Source organism: Misgurnus anguillicaudatus, chromosome 22 (genome assembly GCF_027580225.2).
Source record: "Misgurnus anguillicaudatus chromosome 22, ASM2758022v2, whole genome shotgun sequence".
Lineage (NCBI taxonomy): Eukaryota > Metazoa > Chordata > Actinopteri > Cypriniformes > Cobitidae > Misgurnus > Misgurnus anguillicaudatus.
In genome coordinates, this window is record NC_073358.2 from 46,742,550 (window position 1) to 46,767,891 (window position 25,342).

Consider the following 25,342-nt stretch of genomic DNA (forward strand, 5'->3'; position numbering starts at 1 on the left):
GCGCAACTACTGACTCGGTTCATTATAAAGGAATAGCTGTATGTAAGTGTGATATATTAGCATTAGGTGGCGCTATCAGACAGACTCTGATTCAATTTAGATTTAAGCTGAAACCACTTCTTCATTTTGGAGACAATTTTTGAAAACACATGACCAAATCCTTATCTGGATTTAACCCTTAAGTGATTACTTAGAAAAGTTATAAAGTTATACTTATAAAACAGACATGGTTAAACTAGCTATTTCATTTATTAGGGGAATGCATACATATACATCGGAACGTGTATGAAATATAGTACATGAAGAAGACAAAAAATAAACAAACAAACAAGATTTGAGAATGTTTCTGCCATTTTTTATATATACTTCATTAGTAAATTAACACACTCATGCGCTCATAAATTACAATTATTACAAAATCAAAGGAAGACACAAAAACATACATGCACACTGACAAAACAGATCAAGTTCTTGGAGTCAAATATGGGCAGTGTAAACATAGGACCTGAGGTAAAACTTATGAAAGATCAACATTTTACAACATTTACAACTTGTGGAATGCGAAAGGGAAAATTCAACCAAAATTGAAAACAGCAGCACACCTATAAAACCTTTCGATGATCATGTAAACATAAAATTGATTTCTATTAAAAGTAAATAATAATGTAATTTCCTTCCACATTCTGAGAACTGGAGGAAGTTTATTTGAGTTTCTTATCAAATCTAGGAATCATCTTAAAAAAAAATACATCAAAATCATGAAGGCAACTTGAATAATACTGTATATATTAAAAGATTTCAAGCATAATATTAGGGTCTCCATACAATTACTACACTTCCTAAACCACACTGGAGTTTAGTGATAAACACTTCATTAATGCCAAACAAGAAGTAGAGATCGAAATGTAAATAATTGCACAATTAAATCAAGATTCGATATGTTGTTGCATCATACAGCCAGTCTTTGCATGATGATCAGTGAAGTATACAGTACATACTGAGTAAGAGATTGACAGCTTGTTATGCTACAGAGAATTTTAAATCTCAGTTATTGTCCGCTGCTTGTTGGTGTCATCACACTGCGTTTTTAAAACTCTGTTTGGTTTATATTAGTAGGTAGGAGAACTTCCACTGAGAACCTGATTGTTTTGGACTGGAAAATACTGTAAGTGTTGTCGAACCGTAGAACATCTGAGAAAAGAGAGCCATTTAAGTACATTTATCCTACAAATGTTTTTTTATTTAAAAATCAAGCCACCACTTACACACTCCTGGTTCTGGACAGGTGAGGGATCCATCCTCGGGTACCAGATGTGCATTGTAGCGGTCACTTGGCACAATCTCCTTCATCTGGCCAGCCTTCACCCACTCTCCAATCTTCTTCTTTAAATAGACACCGAAACCTACATCACCACCATCACTAGAAAACTGCCATCTGACAAAATAATAATAATAATTTGATCCAGACTCGGTTAAAAAGCAATACAATCAGTATCAAACTTGTTTTCTTTAGACTTTACTCACCTCAATGCACAGTTTGGCGCAAGTATCTCATATTCCACCTGGTGGGTGGAGCCACGGCCAATCGTCACACAATGATCGTAGTCTGTTTTAATGGCTTCTCGGACATAGTAAGACCTGGGAACCTCAGATGCAAATGTAATCTGCATAAAAACGACAAAGCTTTAGTTTGCTTGGTTTAGATGTAGTGGTATTATTTTGCATATGGGTAGAAATGAACAAAGGTGAAAGAAACTTACAGAGGACCATCAAGAGCGCAAAAAGAAAAAAGCCTGGCATGCGATTAGTGCAGTGTTTTATGAAGATGGAAAATAATAGACAGAAGAAAGTAGTACAGTCGAAATGGCTTTTAATTTGGAAAAAAAATGCTTTTTCATACATTACACTTAAGGACTTGTTTTACATTACAGTGCATTTATTCATTTGGCAGATGCTTTCATCCAAAGCAACTTCCATTTATACATTTTTACCAGTATGTGTCTAATGCAATCCTCTACCAGTTGAGCTAACTTAAGCCAAATCACAGCTGTCCTGATATTTAGTACAACACCATGACTAGGTTGGACCATGACATTACTTTATCCTACATATGCAGATGCTACTCAGCTTTAAAACATTTGCAAGATAGACTATTTTGTGTTGTAAATTCATACAGAAACAAGAGCCAGATGATCATTAAATACAATAATGACAATACAATACTTAAAACACTTCGAAATGAATTAAGGTCACATTGTCTGGAGTAACAGAGCAAAATATGATGCAATAAAACAATGCATTACGCATATGACATACAGTACAGGAAAAAACTTCTTTATTATGTATCTCCATCTGAACCTTTAGCAGCTCTAAAGTGCTCTGGTTTATATCAAGGTAGATTACTGGTTTAATAGGCAAGATCATTGCCAGCCACGTCGCACCAGTAGATAAACAAACACAAAGTTAAGTCTGCCTGCTTCACCGAGAGGGGGCACAAAGTAACGCTTTTTGGCTCTATCATTCAATCTGCTACAAATAAGCAATTCAAGTTTGTTTGTGGGACCTACCGTTATCAAACAATTACACCGAAAGTGACAGGAGTGCAAACGTTACAACTTACCCCATAGGTTGGGTTATTTGTAACAAACAGAGGGTTTGTTGTAACACCTGCTAGAAAATTTAGTTGAACACAAACAATTCAATAAAATTTTGTCTATATACTAAAGGTGGATATTGTTTATATATCTGCCTATAATAGATAGATATCCACACACACTTTCATCCATCCATGATCCTTCATCTAACCATCCTTGTATTATGCATCAATGCATATGGATAGATTTTTTAAAGGGCAGCACAATAAAGAAAAAAATCATAATTGTGAGTTATTTCCCCTGATAATGTATTAACAGTTATCATTTTGATTAATAGTATTTACATTGTTTTCATTTCATTATCATTGTATACCTCAGATTTAATTATAACGCTGTGTTACAACTAACCCCGGATTGAAAGAAATTTCAATCGCAGATATCAGTTACTAGGCAGTCCCTCCAGAAAAACGCGATTGTGCGATCGCGCGATATATTACATAATCAGCTGAAGTCCGCATATTTATGCGGGGCTGCATTTTTTCCAAATACGACACACTTTCGCCGCATTAATTACATATTTCCGCGCACAAAATATGCGGGGCTTGCATGATTTCATAATCTCCGCATTTTCGTAGCAAAAAGTCACATATATATTAGCAGAAAGTTGAAAAATGTTGCATTTACTTCCCAAAAGCGCAGCCGTGTCCTCTATTGCCATGGGAACGTTATGAAGTGACGTGATTATGTGACGTGAACATCATTGCAGCTTTTGCAAGTTTCTGCAGTTTTTGCAAGTTCCGCAATTTTCGCAAATTCCCGCAATTCCATCGCATAAATTGCATAAATATCCCGCATATTCCATCGCATTTTTTAAGAAAACGTGCCGCAAAATCGAGGATTTTTGCCTGCAACAATTACAAAAAAACTCTGTGTTTTTCTGGAAGGACTGACTAGGAGTTACTGATGTGTTTCAAAATGGAAGACAGTGATTAAAATAATATAAGGTTAGATTTAGTGACCTACACACCCAACTTATAGAAATCGATAAAAACATAAGATGAAGAAATTTACTTTCATGCCTCCAAAACACTCTTTTACTGAAAAAAATGATTCATTCAATTTATTCAATTTTTTAAGGTAAGTGGTTGCAATCAATTTATGTAAGCTACATTTAAACAAAAGTATTTTTTTTTTTGCTTTTCAAAAGTCTTTTTTAAATGTAGCTTAAACAAACCGATTGCAACCACTTACCTTAAAAAAATTGAGTAAATTGAACGAATCCCTTTTTGTTGTTCAATATCCTAACCAAAACGCATCAAAACTTTTCACAAATTCACAGATCATCTGACAGTAAGAGAAAAAGACCGAAAGCACAGATTGCTCGGCCCTCTATATATATGTAAAGTAGCCGGGTTACAATTAACCCCGCGTTAGTGTGTGCCCCGCTCACCCCTACAATACAACAGGCAAAAAATACCCAAGACTGGTTGCTTGTTGTATTTCTTACTAACAATGTCAGAGTAGACAACTATCTTTAACACACAAACTGCATTTATCTAACAGAACATGTGTGTTTAACTTGTGCGACACAACAGTCTAAACAATTAAATATTAATCCACTTTAATTCATCATTCCCAACGTGCTGTCGTCTGCAGTGTTTTTATGACTGAACCTCCAGTCCTGAAGGGGGCAGCGCTAACTGCGTATCTACACAAAATACGACAGCAACTCAGTTCAGAACATCATGATTCTGCATGTTTTAAATCCTATGTGTCCATGCCAAGCAGGATTACGTTCATAAACCCAAAAACTAGTTTTATCTGTTTTAGGCAATGCTTATCAAAGGCGAAGCTGTTCCCTTATCATAATAGCTATTTGCTTTTTATGCTTTTTACACTCAGGATTGGCCACAAACAGAATTATAACCACAGTGTTGAGACAGATTAATGGGGCAGGTTAGTCATGTCAAGCCCAAAGCTTCAACAAAGCCAGCTGATCAAACTCTATAAAGAGTAATGCAATGAGACGGGCTCTGGTCTGGGTAACACCACATGGTATCAAGCCTACCATAACAGTTTATCATGTGAGATAATTCAACAGTTAAGAAATTGTGTAATCTCATATAGATAAACACAACTGTTTAACGAGTTCATTTGTTACTTCATGTTGTCATGGCATGATAAAGTTTTGCTTTGGGACATTGGACTGCTTTTAGACTACGTTTTAAACTGCTTTAAACATGCACTACAAAGCAGCACTAATGTGGGAATGTAATTACAATATAAAGAAGGCCAAAGGGACGACTATGTTCCTGTAATGTAGGTCAGGTTTTACTACACCGGAATACTGGTATTAAAATAAGCAGGAAATGTCTGTGTTTGAACTAGACTGAACATGAATATGCAAATACAAAACCAGATGCTAGCAAATAATACATTTAAATTTACATGCATAACGTCTTTCAAAACAAAAGGGATTCGCTATACACTGTCAGAAATAAATTGTCTATAAATGGATCCCAGCTGTCACTGGGGCGGCACCCTTACAAAAAATTCACCCATCACATACGGCAAATTTAAAAAATATATATATAAATAATATAAATAAAGTTTTAAATATATGATAAATACATTTCGTAGAAAGTAAAGCTTAATAAAAATTTTTTTTTTTTTAATTTTAAAATATATTTAGTTTTAACCTTCAACTTCATATATGACAATATATTTCAAAATGCATTTCAGGGGCAACAAATACGTTTCTAATTTCTACCATACAGCAAAAATATATTTTCCTGGACAAAATATAAAACATAAGTTTGTATAAAATGTATAAAGTATAAAATATAAGATTATAAGTATATTTTTGCAGTTGAAAATAGATTTAATTTTAACCGTTTCAAACCTGTTATGTTTACAGGTTTGTAACATAAAAGTTTTTCTTTCAATGTGACGTGAATATAAATGTGTTAAAATATATTTATTTTTAAAATATATTTCAAAATATACAAAAAATTGCCAAATATATATACAATTTTCTAAACACATTTAAAAATATATTTCAGTACATATATTTTTGGGCATTTTAAAAAAATTTTAATATTTGAAAATATTTTTTTTCTGTATGGAATGCACGTAAAAAGTTCATATTAGTACATCAAAGGTTTATACTGGTAACAAATGTATACATATTTGTACCTAAATGGTAGCTATTAGGACCTTTTAATATCCCAGTGACAGATTGGGGCCATATTTTACCTTTTTTCTGACAGTGTAATAAGATCAAAGGTGACCCTGTCTGTAAAATCCAGGCTAAAGTTTCAATCTAATTTTGAGAATTGATTTCACATTGATTTTAATCTTTGACATGACCTTACTCAGTCAACATTAAAGATATCAAGGTTATATTTTCATAGAATGTACTTTATATGTACATTATATATAAGATGCTTAAAAAATGGCACATGCAGGGTCACAAATTATGATGCATCTTTCTATGCTCCTAGATAAGCAGAAAGCAAAGTATGCAAAGTATTGACTTCTGCTTCTGTAGTAATGACACAAGCACAGTTCACAAAGAACCTTTTGCCAAACTTGCAATAGAGAAATTGAATTGAGAAAATTTTAGGGATGCACAGATACCGATACGGGTATCGGCCTCGATACCACATTTTCTAAAGTACTCATACTCGTTAAAAGTCCCCCGATACCGGGGGTCGATACCACGGTCTAAATAATGTCTACGTTTGAGCGGCGTGTAAGGGGTTAATGTCTCTTGTGTTGTCCAAAGAGGCAGAGTTTACAACAAACTGGAAAACTAGTCCCTTGTTTTTTTGTTAAATTACATGAGTAAAGCTGTTACCTGTAAATTTAAAATCATGTTTGTTTGTTTTTAAGTACTCGGTATCGGCAAGTACTGAAATGCAAGTACTCTTACTCATATTGTAAAAAAGTGGTATCGGTGCATCCCTAGAAAAAAAAATATTCATCAGCATTTTCATCTAGGCTTATAAAAGCAGACATTCTGGTCTGGACATGTGTCACACATCCAGAATTACGAAATGAAACTGTTGTTTAACACTTGTGACTCGCAACTTCCTCAATGTGGCCATCCATTTTAAGGGGCTATTTACACTTGTATGATAAGATACGTTTTGGTAGACTGGATCACAAATGCACGACGCTAAATATAGGTGTGAAACGTTAAGCTCGTTCACTTTCGATCACATTTAGAGGTCGTTAAAAAAAAGCATTCGACCAGATTGCTTTTGTGGTGTAGACGTGCATGTGGTCGAAAGTGTTTGAACAACCACAAAACACAACTTACTCGTCACTTAATGATATAATGATGTGTGATGTACCAAGCACAAAAGTTGACAAAAGAGAAGGATTAAAACACCAGATGTATATCTGCGTTTCCATTAGCGAACTAAAAATACGGCCAATGGAAACACGTCAATTTAGCAAAAACTCACATATACCGCAAAAAAGTTTGAGAAATAATGACAACTGGGTTGTTTTATTGAATACTTCAATAAAAAGATTTAAACACAAAAAAGTTTTTACGCTTGCATGAGGTGTATTTGCAAAACTGCAAAAAATAAATAATTTGAACTTTCAGGTCATCTGATGCAAGTAACATAATTAGTATGTGAAGATGACGCGGTATGTACTAAAACCTCCCAGAAATACCTCAATACGCGTCTTCTCCCAAGTATAACAGGCTTTCCATGCCAATAATGTTTGGATTACACTCCTACATCTTTTTTTTAATTCAAAATAATGTACTAATAGTACCTCCAAAAAAACATTTATAAAACGGCTCGTTCTGGTTCTTCATTCTGATTGGTTGAAACGCGTTCTAAGCCGTGATAAAATACCCCGGTAAACCCACGGTTCAGACCGCATCACAAGTATCATTGCGCCACTGTTGCTGTGTACTGATTTATGAAAATAAACACCATAGTCTTTAATCATTTTTTAATTTTTCTACATTTGCACAGTTATGGCGATATCCAGATAAATGTCAATAAATAAAACATTTCGTCAATAAAGAGAAAACATTCTCTGAAGTTTTTTTTGTCTTATTGATATTTCCGCTATTATCCACAAGATGGCAATCTTACCCAACTTAAACACTGAGGCATTCACTCGACACAACAGCGTTGTGGTGGATTTAGCGTGACGTGTGTTTTGATCAGGCTCTGAATCTGATCTCTTACAAAGTTCTTCACAAAAATGGAATTATCTCCGCATTTAGCTGAAAATTTGAGAGGTGATAACTGATAAGACAACAAATGAAGGTAGGATGAAACGTTTTTTGATGTTGTTGGAAAGCGGATGGACTGTTGTTTCATTTGATATTTTATTTTTATTATGTTTATTTAAAGAAGATAATTTTTCTGTAAGACATTCAACTAAAACTGGGTGGCAACTTAAAAAAACGCTGACGGGGAAAAAGTTAAGCATGCTTCCAAGCATATTTGATCATCACTTCAACAGTTGCACGATATAAATGTTAATGTATAAATTAGATGAATGTTGATTTATAAAAATAAACACCGTCTTTAATCATATTTTCATTGTGTCTTTGCTGCGTCTCTGTTGTTTGTGAACTGCGCTCTGTTTCAGTCACACTTGATTCTGAGGAACTACTTTGTTTGGCGGAAGTAATATAAATACAACTTATTTCTGTTTTATTTTATAAAATCCCGCTAAAGTTATGCATATGAAGTAACCGTTTTATAAACGCAATAAACCCCTCGAAGCGTTGGGTTACCAACAATGCCCCTTAGCTGTTATAAAATGCACTGGTAACCCACTGCTTCTTGGGATTTATTGCTTTAATATGTTGCCGCTCCTGTAAGTATAAGGGGCTTTCCTTGGTATTAATGTTTGGATAATCAGTCCCTCCAGAAAATCATGATTATGCGATCACAATTCAATGCAAGTTCCCGCAATTTTGGCAAGTTCCCGCAATTTCATTGCATAAATATCCCGCATATTCCATCGCGTTTTTTAAGAAAACGTGCCGCAAGATCAAGGATTTTTGCCCGCAACAATCCCAAAAGGACAATCTGGAAGGACTGGATAATACTCTTATGTTGCCTTCGGTTAAAAATAATGCCTAGTATGGTGGATGTGATATTAGTAAACATACCAACATCAGTCAACATGATGTTTGAAATGACTTATCGTGAGAAGAAAAACTACATTTAAGTTTAGGGATGCACGATATATCGGCCGACATATCGTTATCGGCCGATAACTGCTTATTTTTAATATTATCGGTTATCGGTCTGACAGCAAAATGAGGCCGATAAATGAAAGCCGTGTAAATGAGGCCATGTGAAGTTTTGATTGGTGCTTTCTGTGACATAGCACGAAGATGACACGTGTTGCGGGCTTAAGAAGAGTATGCTAGTCAAGGGCAAAGACAAGATGTCCGCGGTCTGGGAGTTTTTCATTGTGAAAATAATATGAATATTTATCGGCCTATAGATATCGGTTATTGGCCCCCAAATATAAAGAGTTATCGGCCAAAATTTTCATATCCGTGCATCCCTATTTATGTTGCATATCATTGATTAATAGAAACAGTCTTTTGTCGATATTTAGAAAACAACAATAAAGTTTTGAGCAAATCTGCCATGAAAATTTGCCTCCACTTGTGATCTGATCAACAAAAACGCATCTTAATATCATGAGTAAACAGGGCTTAAGAGAAATGAAAGGATCCACTATAAGAAAACCTGGACTATGTCACCGCTACATGTTTACTCGTTGGCAAGCTAATGTCACTCAGCCTAATTTTAAACCATGTGTGACCTTTGACTCTTACTCACTTTGGTTCTACATCTGGGGTCACCATCAGGATCAGTCAGTTTGCCTCCATAGTACGCTGGAAGCTCCTCAGGAGAGATGTACTTCTGTAACACCTCCTGCCAGTTTGCTGTGGAGAAAAAGTAAACAAGATTGATTTAGTTCAACATATAAACTCCACACAGAAAGACCATATAAACATCTTTTTTAGAAGGGGCAGCCCAATACTTTTGTCTATATAGTGTACCTGAATTGTAATACTCGTTGTAAACCCTACTCTCCAGAAATCAACATTGGCTATATACAGTACTACTGTCAGTCCACTACTAGCTTAAAATGGAAAAGATTGTACTTTTGTTTAAGCCCTTAAGTTTTTAAGTTCAAAATGTTGGAAGAAGGAAAATGGAAGAAAAACACAGAACATTCCTTGAATATTCTCCCACTAATCCCTCACACAATATGAAAATATTTTCAAAAATACCAAACGCTCCACCTAAATATCATATGCAACTTACACTGTAACTACTTAGGTATTATACAGAGGAATTAGGCCTGATTTCACAGACTGGGTTTAGATTAGTTATATAAAGACATTAAAGGTGCATTGTGTAACATTTAAAAGGATCTTTTGACAGAAATGCAATATATTATACATAACTACAACTATCAGTGGTGTATCCTCCTTATTTTTTTACATAGCCGCCATCTTTAAGCTCCTTTCTGTGAGCCACTTCCGGTGAACCACCAAAGTAATGGTAGTTGTATTGCGAGTGACACGAGTGTGCCGTTTTGAATGGGTTTTTAATGTTTATTATGAAATCCAGAAAGACCGGCATAATTTGTGCAGTTAGGGGTTGCCATAATAGCCTGTACAAACGCAGTAAATTTCTACAAAACATTTGTTTTGACCATAATCCACGCACCAGAGCTAAATGTCGATCTGTATCCATGCATCCATCCAGTAAACCCTTTTATAGAAACTGCCAGTAAGCACTAAATACAATAATTGTTTAAAAACAACTAATATTATGCTCAGTGTTGGGGGTAACGCATTACAAGTAATGCACATTACGTTATAATAATACTTTTCTGAAGTAACGAGTAAAGTAACGCATTTCTTTATAAATGTACACATTAAAGGAATAGTCTACTCATTTTCAATATTAAAATATATTATTACCTTAACTAAGAATTGTTGATACATCCCTCTATCATCTGTGTGCGTGCACGTAAGCGCTGGAGCGCACTGCAACGCTTCGATAGCATTTAGCTTAGCCCCATTCATTCAATGGTACCATTTAGAGATAAAGTTAGAAGTGACCAAACACCTCAACGTTTTTCCTATTTAAGACGAGTAGTTATACGAGCAAGTTTGGTGGTACAAAATAAAACGTAGCGCTTTTCTAAGCGGATTTAAAAGAGGAACAATATTTTATGGCGTAATAGCACTTTTGGGAGTACCTCGACTCGGCGCAGTAACACCCTCCCTCTCCCATTATGAGAGTGAGAAGGGGAGCGGACTTTTCAGGCGAGTTGAAGTACTCCCAAAAGTGCTATTACGCCATAAAATATAGTTCCTCTTTAAATCCGCTTAGAAAAGCGCTACGTTTTATTTTGTACCACCAAACTTGCTCGTATAACTACTCGTCTTAAATAGGAAAAACGTTGATGTGTTTGGTCACTTCTAACTTTATCTCTGTTTGATACCATTGAATGAATGTGGCTAAGCTAAATGTTATCGAAGTGTCGCAGCGCGCTCCAGCACTTACGTGCACGCACACAGATGATAGAGGGATGTATCAACAATTCTTAGTTAAGGTAATAACATAGTTTAATATTGAAAATGAGTAGACTATTCCTTTAATATTTGAGTTACTTTCTAAAAAAGTAATGTGAGTTACTTTTCAGTTTAATTAATTCAATTTAAAATTAAAATAATGTACTGAATTAAACTGAACTTATTAATGTAGAATCACACACTCTGTGCCAAATACGGAAAATTTATGCAAAAGTAACTTTAAAGTAACGTAAGTATTACTTTCCTTGAAAAGTAACTAAGTAGCGCAATTAGTTACTTTTTGGGGAGTAACTTAATATTGTAATGCATTACTTTTAAAAGCAACTTTCCCCAATACTGATTATGCTGATAAAAATATGCTGATTTAGCATAAAGATGTGTTTGGTGCGTCATGTGTGTAGCTTCTCTATGCGTTTCAAAAGGCAGGGGTGAGTTGGTTGCAATTCACAGTCTTACCACTAGATGCCCCTAAAAATCTACACACTGTACCTTTAAAATGGCTTTTATAAATGTGCCTTAGATTAAAATTATTGGTGAGCAAATCTTGACATAAAACAACGGCAGAGGTGGAAAGTAACGAATTGCATTTACTCACGTTACTGTAATTGAGTAGTTTTTTTGTGTATTTTTACTTTTTTGAGTCGTTTTTAAAATCTGTACTTTTACTTTTACTTAAGTATGTTTTATTTAAAGTATTGTACTTCGCTACATTTTAAATCATATCCGTTACTGAGTAAAAAAATATTTTAAAAAGCAAAGTGATAAAGACGCGAAACGGATGTAAATGGGCGGGGCCCGAGGAACGCGCAAAAAGAACTATGGAGACGGACGAGATAGGCGCGCGCTAATGCAGACCCGCCTCAGTTCAAATCTTATGAAAGAAACCCCTGGTCATATTTAAGCGACCGCTTTCCACTGACGCGAACCGAGTGTTTCATTTCTATGAAAGGTAGGATTCATGCTCTTAAGTACGAAATTGCACGACGCGTTTTTAATACCATGCGCATTATCTTCCGAGGTCTAGCAGCTTCGCGTCAAGTCAAACACAACTTCAAAATGTCCTCGAGAATGCGCAGGTCATTAGACATTGCAGAGAGAGAGAGAGAGATCGAGAGAGAGAGAGAGAGAGAGAGAGAGAGAACGCGCGAGAGAGAGAGAGAGAGCAAGAGAGAGAGAGCAGAATAAATGTCATCAGGTACCCAGGTCAGGGAAGTAAGAAGATAATAAACGTGTATATAGACATGGCACTCATCTTATTATATGCTCATTTAAACTAGATATATAGTTTAATAAAATAATGTATATTACCAGCAATACATCAATTACAACCTTACTATAGTGATTGTATTTACAAGCTGCTGACCACCTTCAAAAGTGCATAACTCACATGTAAAAATCATTAAACAATTCCATAAATGTTTCTTACTTTAAAAAAGCTTTTTATTTTATTAACTTTTTGTTATTGCACTTTAATTGTAAAGATGTTCCTACAATTAAAAACAACTAGTTTGAGATTTATATTCCCTTGTCGTTTTTGAACTATACTAGAATCCTCCACCTCTCCCCGCTGTAAAAAAAGTAACTTTTACTCTGAGTAAAGTTAAAATGACTTACTTTTTACTTTTACTTGAGTAGATTTTTAGACAAGTAACTTTACTTTTACTTAAGTAAAATATTATTAAAGTAACTTTACTTTTACTTGAGTACAATATTTTAGTACTTTTTCCACCTCTGAACAACGGCACTAGTATATTTTGCGAGTTCAGTTAAAATGCTTTTTAATCTGGGATTGGGCTGTCTGTGAAACTGGGTGTTAGTGTTTTAAATACAGATAAATCGAAAATGTTGTTAAGATAAGAGGAGACATCTTACATCCCAGCACGACGACCTTACGACGGGTGTCCTCACTCAAAAAGTGTTTCACCAAATTGTAAGCCACGGGAAACAGTTTGGGTGCTGCAGAAAGAAACATCAGCATGCTGAGATACAGATATCAACCGTGGTAAACCACAGTGAAACTCTGCACTTTGTGCCATACTCATCTACTCATGATGTTTATGTTATACTGATAACATTTATTAAAAATACTGACCTTTAATGACAAATAACCTCTTGAGTCCCTCTGGATAATTATCCTCAAACATAGTGAGAATCTAAGAAAGCAAAAACTACATTTATGCATTTGCCAGACATGTATTTCCAAAGCGACTCACAGAGCAATCAGTTTTACATTTTTATCTGTATATCTGTACCCTGGGAATCAAAGTGCAGTTAAGCATGAACAGACAAAGATACAGGAAGTTGTGTTAATGCATTACAATGAGGATTCAAAACATAAATGCAAACGAAAGTGTAAATAATATAAAATTAACACACACCTCTTGATAAGTCTCTACAGCAGGTTTATATAAATGCCTCATACCCAAACCTTCAAGGTCATAGACCATAGTAATGGACTCGACGTGTTTACCCAGCTAGGGGAAAAGGAAAAACAGCAAATAAAACACAGTCATGATAACATCAGAGGAAACAGTCACACCCAAATGAACATGTCGTTATTAGCTCAAACCCATTTCTTTCCAAATTTTTGTGCTTTTCCATACTATGAATTTAAACATTAAGGCCATATGACAGCTTTGTGTGTGTGACTAAACATTTTGGTATCTAAAGATAAATAACACTTGAAAAATTCTGGTTTAAATGAACCTAGAAAATTTTCATATAATTTGACCCAACCATACAGCATGTGTTTGGAGTACACACATACTGTTGGTACCATACACTCCATTTCGAAGTCTGGTAGTCTAAATCACTGTTTGTTTCTCTCTTTTTGTCTGAATGAGAATGAGTTAACAATGACTAAATTTGAGTTTTTCGGGTGAACTGTTTCTCCATCGCCTTATTTCATACACACAGCCGTTCGCTCTGTAAGTCACACTCCTTCTGCAGCATCTCGCAGTCTCTGATTTTGGACTTGATGAAATCCTGCTTGGTCGCCGAATGCATCAGACCTTTAGGATCCATAGGCCCGATGACATCATACCAAACTGGGTTCCCATCACGGTCGTAGCCGCACATGCCACCTGTGAGGTACTTGGCTAGTACCTGGGCAGAAAATGAACTGGGTGAAATAATCCAATTTAATGCACATTTATTTCTATAGCACTATTCACAGTTTTGCATTGATGCTTTACAGTTAAAACATTTTAGCACAACCAGTAGAGACACAAAAAATCAGTAAAGAAATAAAAAAAATTGAATGATTTAAAAGCTGAAAAACTATTAAACACATGGTATTAAAATTAGGGCTGTCAAACGATTAATCACAAATAATTGCATACAAAATAATAGTTTGTGTGTGTTCTGTGTGTAATTTTATATCGTTGCATTATCACTTTTTATTCTGCGTTTATTCAAGCGTTTTAGGGGAGAAATTTGCGTGCATATGGTGACGCAAAAGTGTGTGATATTCGATGTAGTATGCACTCCAGGCGGCTAGGTGGCAATGTGAAGCACTGACACACAACACCACCAAGTCCACACGCCTGCGTACAACCTTCTTCCTTGTTCTCCCAGGGGTGCGTTCCACTCCAGTATTAGACACACACTCGCGAACTTCCCTAAGCACTTCCCCTCGGGGGAATCCCTGTCGCCATTTTGAAGTGCGTTCCACTTCGTCAAGTGGACAAGGGAAGTTTGTATGGACAGACCCTCGCTCCCTCGGGGGAGCGAGTCTGCTTCATATGTACACTTCATGCAGCTTCATATCCCACAATGCAACACGATTGTGACGGCACTTCAGCAACTCGCGCTTTGCACATGGAGGGGGCGGTCTCCACTTTCCATGTGATCAAGGGCTTAGGGCGATCCATTTGAACCCACTTCAAGTGTTCTAGCAGTAGTGGGCACTCGTACAACGTAAGCATTGACGTACATCCGAGTGAACGAGACTGAGGGAAGTTAGCGAGGAAAGTTCATAAAAAAATGAACTGGAACGCAGGGCAGGTTTCGTCCAAAGCCGTCTGGTTTACCTCCCACGAATTAGCGCATCAACAATTTCAATATAGGTAATTAATGCACCTTCTCTGATCAGTAATACTAGCTGTGAATATTTCGTACAACTGCTGGAAAGACTTGAAAGTCCGACGTATGGAAATAATCCGGCATGTTTGTTGTTATTTTTCTGAACTGTGACGTAAACGCTTACATGACGAGAGCCACTGTGAGCAGACTTTTGCGTTTTTACCCTTTAGGCGGGAATGCGACAGTAGGACATTTTTAAAATTTCCACTCTGGAGGGTGGTTTCACTTTTTTGCGTTTTTAAGCCCCAAAAACGCTGTCGCCATGTAAACGAACAGCACATCCGATAAAAAATATTTTTACGTTTTCACCCTGAAGCATTCTCGTGTAAACAGGGCCATAGATAATCCTCCTATTTAAAGGAATAGTCTACTCATTTTCAATATTAAAATATGTTATTACCTTAACTAAGAATTGTTGATACATCCCTCTATCATCTGTGTGCGTGCACGTAAGCGCTGGAGCGCGCTGCGACGCTTCGATAGCATTTAGCTTAGCCCCATTCATTCAATGGTACCATTTAGAGATAAAGTTAGAAGTGACCAAACACATCAACGTTTTACCTATTTAAGACGAGTAGTTATACGAGCAAGTTTGGTGGTACAAAATAAAACGTAGCGCTTTTCTAAGCGGATTTAAAAGAGGAACTATATTTTATGGCGTAATAGCACTTTTGGGAGTACTTCGACTCGGCGCAGTAACACCCTCCCTCTCCCATTATGAGAGTGAGAAGGGGAGCGGACTTTTCAGGCGAGTCGAAGTACTCCCAAAAGTGCTATTACGCCATAAAATATAGTTCCTCTTTTAAATCCGCTTAGAAAAGCGCTACGTTTTATTTTGTACCACCAAACTTGCTCGTATAACTACTCGTCTTAAATAGGAAAAACGTTGATGTGGGCTAAGCTAAATGCTATCGAAGCGTCGCAGCGCGCTCCAGCGCTTACGTGCACGCACACAAATGATAGAGGGATGTATCAACAATTCTTAGTTGAGGTAATAACATATTTTAATATTGAAAATGAGTAGACTATTCCTTTAACCTTTAGAAATACAATTAAAACTACAAGTTATAAGATTGTACTGTATGTGTTTGAGGGAGTACAGATGTGTTGTTCTTTCATTCATTCTTTCTCTCTGTCTCTCGCACTAAATGGCGGCGTTGTGGTCGGATAGTGCAGATAAAGGTGCAGCATCATTATAATATGATCCCCATACTATGTCACGCGGGGAACGAAATCTAAATGACCTATTTTTTCACATGCTTGTAGAGAGAGGTTTACCAAAACAAAGTTACAGGGTTGCTATTTTTCATATTTTCTGGGTTGGTAGAAGCACTGGGGTCCCATTTATAGCACTTAAACATGGAAAAAGTCAGAGTTTCATGAAATGTCCCCTTTAACGTATGATATCATATGCTGTGAATACAACTCACATTTACTTAAAAGCACCTATTTTATATTTAGAAACATAACCCACTCTAATAAACAGTACACGGGTGAGAACTAGAAGGGCGTAAGTGATATTTTGGGTGAAATGGAGATTTATCAAATAAAAGTTCTTGATGAGTTATAAAAGCTTGAAATTGGGATAAAAGCCATGGTAATTTTTTTTCCTGTAAAGTTGCCGAAATGTCACTTACGCCTTTTTGGTTCTCACCCCTCAAAAAGTGTGAACTGTGAACTACACACAAAAGTTAGGCAATCATACTAAGGGAGATTTACATATGAAAGTCTTAAATGCACAGCAACAATAACAACCTGAATTCCCAAATCAGGGAAAAGAGTAAATGAAGCCTAAAATGATCACTGTTGATTATGCAAGAGGCCTTGGCCAACAAAATAAGTGGACTTTATGTATGTGTCATACCTCTGGCACCTGCCACTCTGTAGTGATGGTATCAGCCTTCATGTGTTTCCGAAACTCCACGTGCTGCACATTAAAACAACACAGGATTAAAATGCTTGCATAAAAACTGTGCATGTGATTTGAAAACAGAATTTAGACAGTCAGCATAGAAAAGCCTGACCGAACGAAACTCGCTCATTATTTCTGTTATCAGTTTTTCTGAACATAATTAACCGCTATAAGTCTGCAGTAGATACTGATGTCTGTGCTTTGACCTAAAGTTCAATGGACACTAGTGACAGGGTTCAGAAATACTTTCTACTTGTGTTAACAAGATCTTCATCAGCATTTTTAACACAACAGAAAGCCAACAGCATTTGGCATCACTGTAAATGGTTATGGTATCAGACAGTGACGTGATTTATTGATAGGGTTGGCACATGAATCAAAACTACACTGCAAAAAACCTTTGCAATTGAGTAACACTAATGACTCATGATTTAAAGCCTGGCACTGTATGGGGCAGTCACACCCAAATTCATCACGCTGGGGAAAAAAAGATTTGTAAATTTGTTTCTTTTATGAAGCTGCTAAAAACTGCCAAAACTGCTAAAAGAAGTGCTTGCTTCCTACTAAATAAAATAATTAAGTTTCGTACTTTTTTACGATATATGATGAAAGATCAATGTGAAATAGGAAGATGAAGTTTGATACCTTGCGCAACATAGCCTCGGCTTTCTGTAGATTGAAATTTCTGGCTGAAATACAAACATAGGAAACAAACATAAGTAGTGTAAAATAAGACAATGTAGCATAATTTGGCATTTCACTTTTTAATCAAAATTTACAGTACACATTTTGAATAACGAGTAATTTAAGATGTACAGTGTTACTTTTTACAAAAACAAATCCTATAAAGCTTAAAGGACAAGTTCGGTATTTTACACTTAAAGCCCTGTTTTCAGATTTTTTATGATGAAATAGAACGGTTTTGACTGAAATTTGGACATATGATGCTGGCCCGAGAATTTGCGGGTGTTTGTTGTATTAGCCCCCATCTCTATAATGGCTTTATAGGTGCACTGGAACAATCCTTCCTAAAATGCATTAAACTTTCGTTTACAAAGACGTGAAACTCACCGAGTGGTCAGGGGTGTTCACTGATATGCTCACACAAAAATCGCTGCAAAAGATGCTTTCCAACAGGTTTTATCGTAGTTTTTGTCCAACTCCATTGACTTGTATTAGATGTGCTGTGAGGTACGGTATTACTCCGCGCCGGGAACTTTGTTTGTATTCTTGCAACTGGCAAAGGTGGATTATCGCCACCAACTGGGCTGGAGTGTCTATTATTCAAGGTCTCAGCGGAAGAATGTACGGGTGTGAGGCGTTTGGAAAAATAGGTCCACAAGTTTACAACGAAAGGCTAAAACATCTTTTAAAAGCATCTTTTGCGGCGATTTTTGTGTGAGCATGTCAGTAAACACTTTTTTAGGAAGTATTGTTCCAGTGCACCTATGCAGCCATTGTAGAGGTTGGGGCTCATAGAAACCGAAAATTCTCGGGCCAGCATCATATGTCCAAATTTAAGTCAAAACCGTTCTATTTCATCATAAACAATCTGAAAACAGGGCTTTAAGTGTAAAATACCGAACTTGTGCTTTAAACCTAGTACAAACCTTCATGTATCATCTCAGACACACACGACAACGTGCTTTATGTGGTCTCCAAAAATTTGACTTGCAAATAATTGGAAGCCATGTCACTAGAAAGTAAGGCTGCTTGATTATGGGCAAAATCATAATCACATTTATTTTGGGGGGGAAATTATAATCTATTTATCACGACAAAAATTTTAATTGAAAAATCAAAAACTTAATTGAACAACCTTACTATATACCATATACATCTGTTGTGAAGTGCATGTGTGAGACTAAAGTCACGTGACTGCAGGATGACATATGACACGGCTGACGTGTTATCAGGTGCGCCCCAGATGTTTTTTTTTTTTTGGGGGGGGGGGTTTGTGCACCCGGGATTTGTTTACAGTCTGAAGGTGACGCACGCTGTAAGTTTGAAAAAAAAAACTTCGCAAACATGTCTGAGGAGGATAACATGTCATCCGCATCACTGCAATCACGTGACCTTAGTCATCCGCATGCGCTTCACAACAGACACGGAAGAGAAGGCTGAATAAATTCGTAGTTTTTGTTATTTTTGTACCAAAATGTATGTTCAATGCCTCAACACATTCCAACTGACCCACTGATGTCACATGGACCACTCCGATGATGTCTTTATTACCTTTCTGGACATGAACAGCATACCGTTACTAGATTTTCAATGAAGGGTTAACAAGCTTTCAAACTAAATCTAAAACATCTTTGTTCTGTGTTCTGAAGATGAACGGAGGTCTTACGAGTTTGGAACGACATGAGGGTCAGTCATTAATGACATTATTTTCATTTTTAGGTTAACTATCCCTTTAACTTCTAAATTGAAATGAAGAAAAGTTTGTTGAAGCAAGAGCAGACTAAAGCCACAGTCTGATGACCTTCAATATTTTCCCATGCAAGGGGTTAAAAAATAAAAGTGCATATCATTTATATTCAAAGAGAGTAAAGCATGCTGGATTACTCTCATTGTCATAATACTAAGTCACACTTGTCTGTACCTGACTGGCCTAGAGATACAACAAACCCAGAATTAGACTGTCATTGAGTCATAAGTATTTAATACTCATAAAGAAGATTATATGACACAGCTGACAAAAGCTGTCTAGTGTTGAATGGATGTCAATCCATTCTTCAAACAAAAGAAATGCAGTTTTCAAAGAAACTTCAAATAAAATACAAAATATGTTTGGGCCGTATTTTAGGGTGTGGTTGATGGTTGCTGCCATAGTGTTGTTGCTATCATTTTTTGGGTGGTTACTAGGGGTAGTTGGGTGGTTGGTTACCGGTCCAAGTTTGGTAAGTTGCATAATTTCACATATAAGGTCACGTCACAAATAAATGCTTTGTTCCAATATTTAAACTAAAAATATTTGTAATAGTAGTCCAATTTCACAACTAAATGCAACAGTTAAGAAAGTTAAGAATCATAGTCAAGAGATTTATTCGCTATGCTGGTGTTGTAATGATCCATGGCTTTTAGACAGTCATGTCCCCATATCCTATCATCAAAGACCTCAATGACATGTTTCATAAGCAAGTGTTTTATCTTATCAACTCTTTGTGAGACACCCTGGCCTTTATTAACAGCATGCGAGTGTGTCGACATTTGCCAGCGATGCACGTAGAAAGATATCATGGCCCTGCAGAGCTACATATTGTACGTGAATGAATATCGTCGATTTATGATATTCACAAAATGTTCGTGCTTCAATCGTGCATTCTGTGCCCGAATATAAACAAACATACTAAAAATACATTAGTGATGTAATCGAAGCCTCCCAAGACTGATTGCTCGATACAGAAACTCTTTGTTAAATCCCAATTAATTTCCAAACATTCTCAAAGCCTGCAGCGTGTTCAAATCTGAGATCAACAAGTTAAGAGAAAAGTAAGCACTGGTAAATTTAGTTTTGCAACCTTTTACCATGTAAACTACTGGCATGAAAATATGCATAAATAAAATGACTCAAACATCAGATCTAAACAGGAATGGGTTTCTGTAGCGCAGTGGCCGCTCATTGAATGAAGCCTTTATTGTCATTCTACTTTACAATACAACAAAATTACATCCATCAACCTGTCCATACGTACAATGCATAAAAAACAAGAGGGTAGAGAGAACAGGTCGACAGGGCATTACTCATGACTGCTCATCCGAAGGGTGCTAATTCAAAATACGTGTTCGAAGTGTCATGTGTGTTGCTTGTGTTTTCAAAATATGTGTTTGTTGCGTCATGTAAACCATCTGCATCATGCGTTTTGTCAAAATAAGTGCCTGCTGCACACGCACCAAAACTGTTAATGATAAAAGAGACGCTCACAAAATACATGCAAGACACTCCCTTAACAATAAACTTTGATTATGCATGAGATTATGCGATTACGCGAGCATCTCTTTTATCATAAACCAGTGGTGGCCGGTGACTTCTTGTTTTGAAGGCGCTCTATGCGAAGTTCGTCACAACATGTATGTAGTCCATTATGTGTGTGTGGCTCCTTTTTCAAAATGTGTGTTCTGTGCATCGAGAGATCGTGTGTGCATCACGTGTCTTGTCAAAATAAGTGCCTGGGTGATTCTCACGAAACCATTGAAACACCACGGCACTAATGATTTTAGCTTTAAAATGTGTAATATAGTAACATTAAAAAGCATCAGAATTAACACAATACTGTGTTCTACCTTGCAAATTTGTGTGATTTCAACATAAGAATTTATAATTGTAAATTTTATCTCATTTTCTGCTGAAATTCTCATTACCGCAATGTGTCCGGCTGTGTTTGAACATGCGTTATGTTGTAATTTAATCAAATGAACACAAAAATATTAAGAAAAAAAATAAATGGATGTTTTGCTAGACTACTTTAGATGACAGAAATAATATTTACTGAATATTCATGTATAATAATAATGAAGAAAAATTAGGAAAATGGTGTATGTGTCCATGCCTGATGTTCTCATCCTCCGCAACACTTTTTGAGAACAGTTTAAGCACACATACAGAATTTTAATAAAGTTTGATTTTGAGTGACCAAGCACATGGACCAGTTACTTCAAGATGGCTACCAGGTAAGATCATTTTTTTACAGTTAATTTGAAATATTGTCTTGTCAGAATGCTTACACGACATTTTGATTATCATTACCGCAACAGATGCTTATTAAATGTTAATTTAATTAATAGAAGCATAATACTTTGATTTTAAATGCATGTGCAGAATCTCCAAATTATGTTCTTTCAGGTTTGTCATGTCATTTTGAAATATGTCAGTGTTGATGTTTTCTGACTGTTGCGGTAATGAGATTTTTTAGGACTAATTTTTTAAATAATGTTACAAAAAGTGTTAAATGATAAAGTAAGAGTTTTTAAATTAATGTTCCCATTTACTCCAGACTTTGTTTTTCAATGTCTGGTGGGAAAAAAAGTAAATTTAAGCAATTTTTACATTTTCATGCTTGATATTTTTAAAACCAAGTTTTCGTGAGAATCACCCGCCTGCTGCAGATGCGTCTAAAGAGTTTATGATAAAAGAGACGCTCGCGTTTGCCAGATACTCGCTTAATCTCATGCGTAATCAGAGTTTACTGTTAATGGAGTGTCTTGCTTGTATCTTGTGAATGTGAGCGTCTCTTCTAACATAAACGGTTTTGACGCGTGTGCAGCAGGCACTTATTTTGACAAAACACGTGATGCACATGGTTCACATGACGCAACAAACACATATTTTAAAAACGCAAGCAACTCACATGACACCCCGAACACTTATTTTGAATTAGCGCCCCTCGGATAAGCATTCATGAGCCGCCACTGTCATAAACCCTTTAGGCGCATCTGCAGCAGGCACTTATTTTGACAAGACACGTAATGCACACAGGATCTCTCTTGAAAAAAGGAACCACACACATGACGGGCAACATACAAAGAGTCACCATCCGCCACTGCTGTAGCGTAAAGCATTGTGTTAGCAACGCAAACATAACAGGTTTGATCCTAACCAAGAATCATGCAAAATGATATGTATAGCTTGAATGCACTTTAAGCCACTTTGGTAAACAGGTTGGTCAAATGCATAAAATATTTAAAAAACCTGTAATGTAAGAAAACAACATCACAGGTAAATGAATTCTTCATGTATTATTGCAGGACACACACAGCCTTGATCTGATTACAGTGTCTGATTCATACTGTCTGCACATTGGTTGATACAGGACAGCCAATTGGGAATATGTAGGAGTGTGTGCGCGTGCGTGTGTGTGTACATCTATATGAAACAAGAGTATTATTAACAAGATTGAAATTTAAAGTACTACATAAGCAACAAACAATTTATAACTGATTGTTATTATCGTGACGTATCTCACCTCTGAGCCATCGGAGCAGAAAGTGGTCAGTCTGAGATGGACACTGAGGCAAAATATCCTGAACCTTCTCCCGAAACTGTCAAAAGTTGAATCATTCATTCATCTTTTATATGAATAAACTCATTAGCAATAAACTGCGCATTAGTAATAGCAAAAATGTAGCGCTTAAATGTAGGTATCTATTAGTAACTTTGTAACGTTCTTACACTGTCGGCTGCTTTGACGTCATTCACAAAACTTACTGATAAACTTAGAAAGCATTATACATATTATGCTTGAAACATTTTATGGTTTATCAAGCTAAATAAATGTGCGTTTTAAACCAAATGTAGATCTTTCAGTCTGAGGTACGTGGCCTCTGATCGTACACAACGTTTTATTTACGTTGCTCTAGGCTACAAAGCGCGAGCAGTTAAATTAAATCTATAATCTGCGGCGAAATGAAATATAGGATATATATCTCACCTGGGCCAAAGTCTCTGCCTGCTTCACACTCAGATCTCCAACTCTTCCGCTCATGTTGACAACGCAAAGCAGAAATAACTGTGTCACAGTCAGTCGGAGACTGTAAATGATGCCTCGTGTCTCCTCCCATCAGCTGCGCTGCTGCTGCACTGCCACTGGGGGCGCTGATGGACCTTTCATAATGCATAAAAACTACTTCACATCAAATTTAAAGGTGCCAAAAAATACATTGAAATAAAATGCTAAATTGTTCTTTAATATTTACATAGAAGGTTTGTAACTTTATTAAGTGCAAAAATTATATAGAAACGTTTTACATATCCATTTTCAATTTGTCATTTGAATGAAATGGTCTATTTTTGCCCTATTTGGAAGGGTCATGAATAATAATAGAGCTCTGCTCTAATTGGCTTTGCTCTGAGGCTCATGCTAGTACAGTAGCTTACATTAGTTAACAGACCTTATATGTCTGAGCCTATATCAGACAAAAATACAGATTTTAAAGGATTAGTCAAAAAAAATCCAGATAATTTACTTACCACTATGTCATCCAAAATGTTGATGGCTTTTTTTGTTCAGTCGAGAAGAAATTATATTTTTTGAGGAAAACATTCCAGGATTTTTCTGATTTAAATGGACTTTAATGGACCCCAACACATAACAGTTTTTAATGCAGTTTAAAATAGCAGTTTCAAAGGACTCTAAACGATCCCAAACGAGGCATAAGGGTCTTATCTAGTGAAACAATTGTCATTTTTGGCAAGAAAAAAAATGCACTTTTAAATCACAACTTCTTGTCTTCCTTCGGTCGTGTGACGCGCCAGCGCGACCTCACGTAATATGTCATCCCGTCAAGAGGTCACGGATGACAAATGTGAAACTACGCCCCAGTGTTTACAAGTGTGGAGAAAGAGGACCGTTGTGACGTTGTTGTATGTCGAATGATACTTATTAATGTCTTTGTGTCAGTTTATTGTTTAAAATGGTCTGCATATGTAACACGTGACCTTTCGACGTCATTACACAATTACGTGAGGTCGCACTGGGGCGTGACACAGCTGGAGGAAGAAGAGAAGTTGTGGTTTAAAAGTGCATATTTTTTATTTTTCTTGCCAAAAATAACAATCATCTCGCTAGACAAGACCCCCACGCCTCGCCTGGGACCGCCCAGAGTCAATTCCAAACTGCATTAAACTGCCAAGTGTTGGGGTCCATTAAAGTCCATTAAAATGAGAAAAATCCTGGAATGTTTCCTCAAAAAACATAATTTCTTCTCGACTGAACAAAGAAAGACATCAACATTTTGGATGACATGGTGCTGAGTAAATTATCTGGATTTTTTTTAAAAATTGACTAATCCTTTAAGGAACCGCTAAATGTTTGGAGATTGTTAATGGTCGTTTCTGAGTGGTAAGTTTGTGTTTTTTTCCAGCCTGGACCTGCAAAACGTCAATAGTAGTACTTCAGCCTAAAGCTAGCACAGTGGTCTTCAACATGGTGCCCGCGACACCATGTTGCCCCCCAAAGCACATTCTATTAATAGCCTCAATTTTAATATTTATTTATTCAAATTTTAGATATTAGCTTGGCTTCTTTTATGTATGTTAAAATTTTAAACAATGATAAAATATATCAACAAATGAAATAAAATAAAATCAAGAAAATTTTTTTTTAAGTAGACTATATCAAAAAAGTAGCCCTCCAG

At 36.3% G+C, this 25,342-nt stretch overlaps 1 protein-coding gene across 1 annotated transcript; it reads right to left on the reverse strand.

The window, feature by feature from the left end:
• Positions 1-230: 230 nt before the first annotated feature.
• sec14l8 (SEC14-like lipid binding 8) lies at positions 231-23,794 on the reverse strand. The gene is made up of 12 exons (XM_073860902.1): positions 23,638-23,794; positions 23,173-23,248; positions 17,852-17,895; positions 17,159-17,221; positions 14,125-14,316; positions 13,590-13,682; positions 13,304-13,364; positions 13,084-13,167; positions 9,437-9,543; positions 1,525-1,664; positions 1,266-1,435; positions 231-1,191 (listed from the first exon to the last, which is right to left on the reverse strand). Exons 1-12 carry the CDS (start codon positions 23,689-23,691, stop codon positions 1,088-1,090), a joined length of 1,188 nt encoding a protein of 395 aa, XP_073717003.1. The 5' UTR covers positions 23,692-23,794; the 3' UTR covers positions 231-1,087.
• Between the last annotated feature and the right edge of the window lie 1,548 nt (positions 23,795-25,342).

Bases quoted from the DNA above. Each gene is read 5' to 3' on its own strand.
- sec14l8 (XM_073860902.1), bottom strand. From the start codon at position 23,691: ATGAGCGGAAGAGTTGGAGATCTGAGTGTGAAGCAGGCAGAGACTTTG. The intron at 17,222-17,851 runs GTATCAAACTTC...TTTAATGTGCAG, and splicing joins CCGAGGCTATGTTGCGCAAG to CACGTGGAGTTTCGGAAACA. The intron at 1,665-9,436 runs GTGAGTAAGAGT...GTTTTTATGCAG, and splicing joins ACCCCAGATGTAGAACCAAA to ATTACATTTGCATCTGAGGT.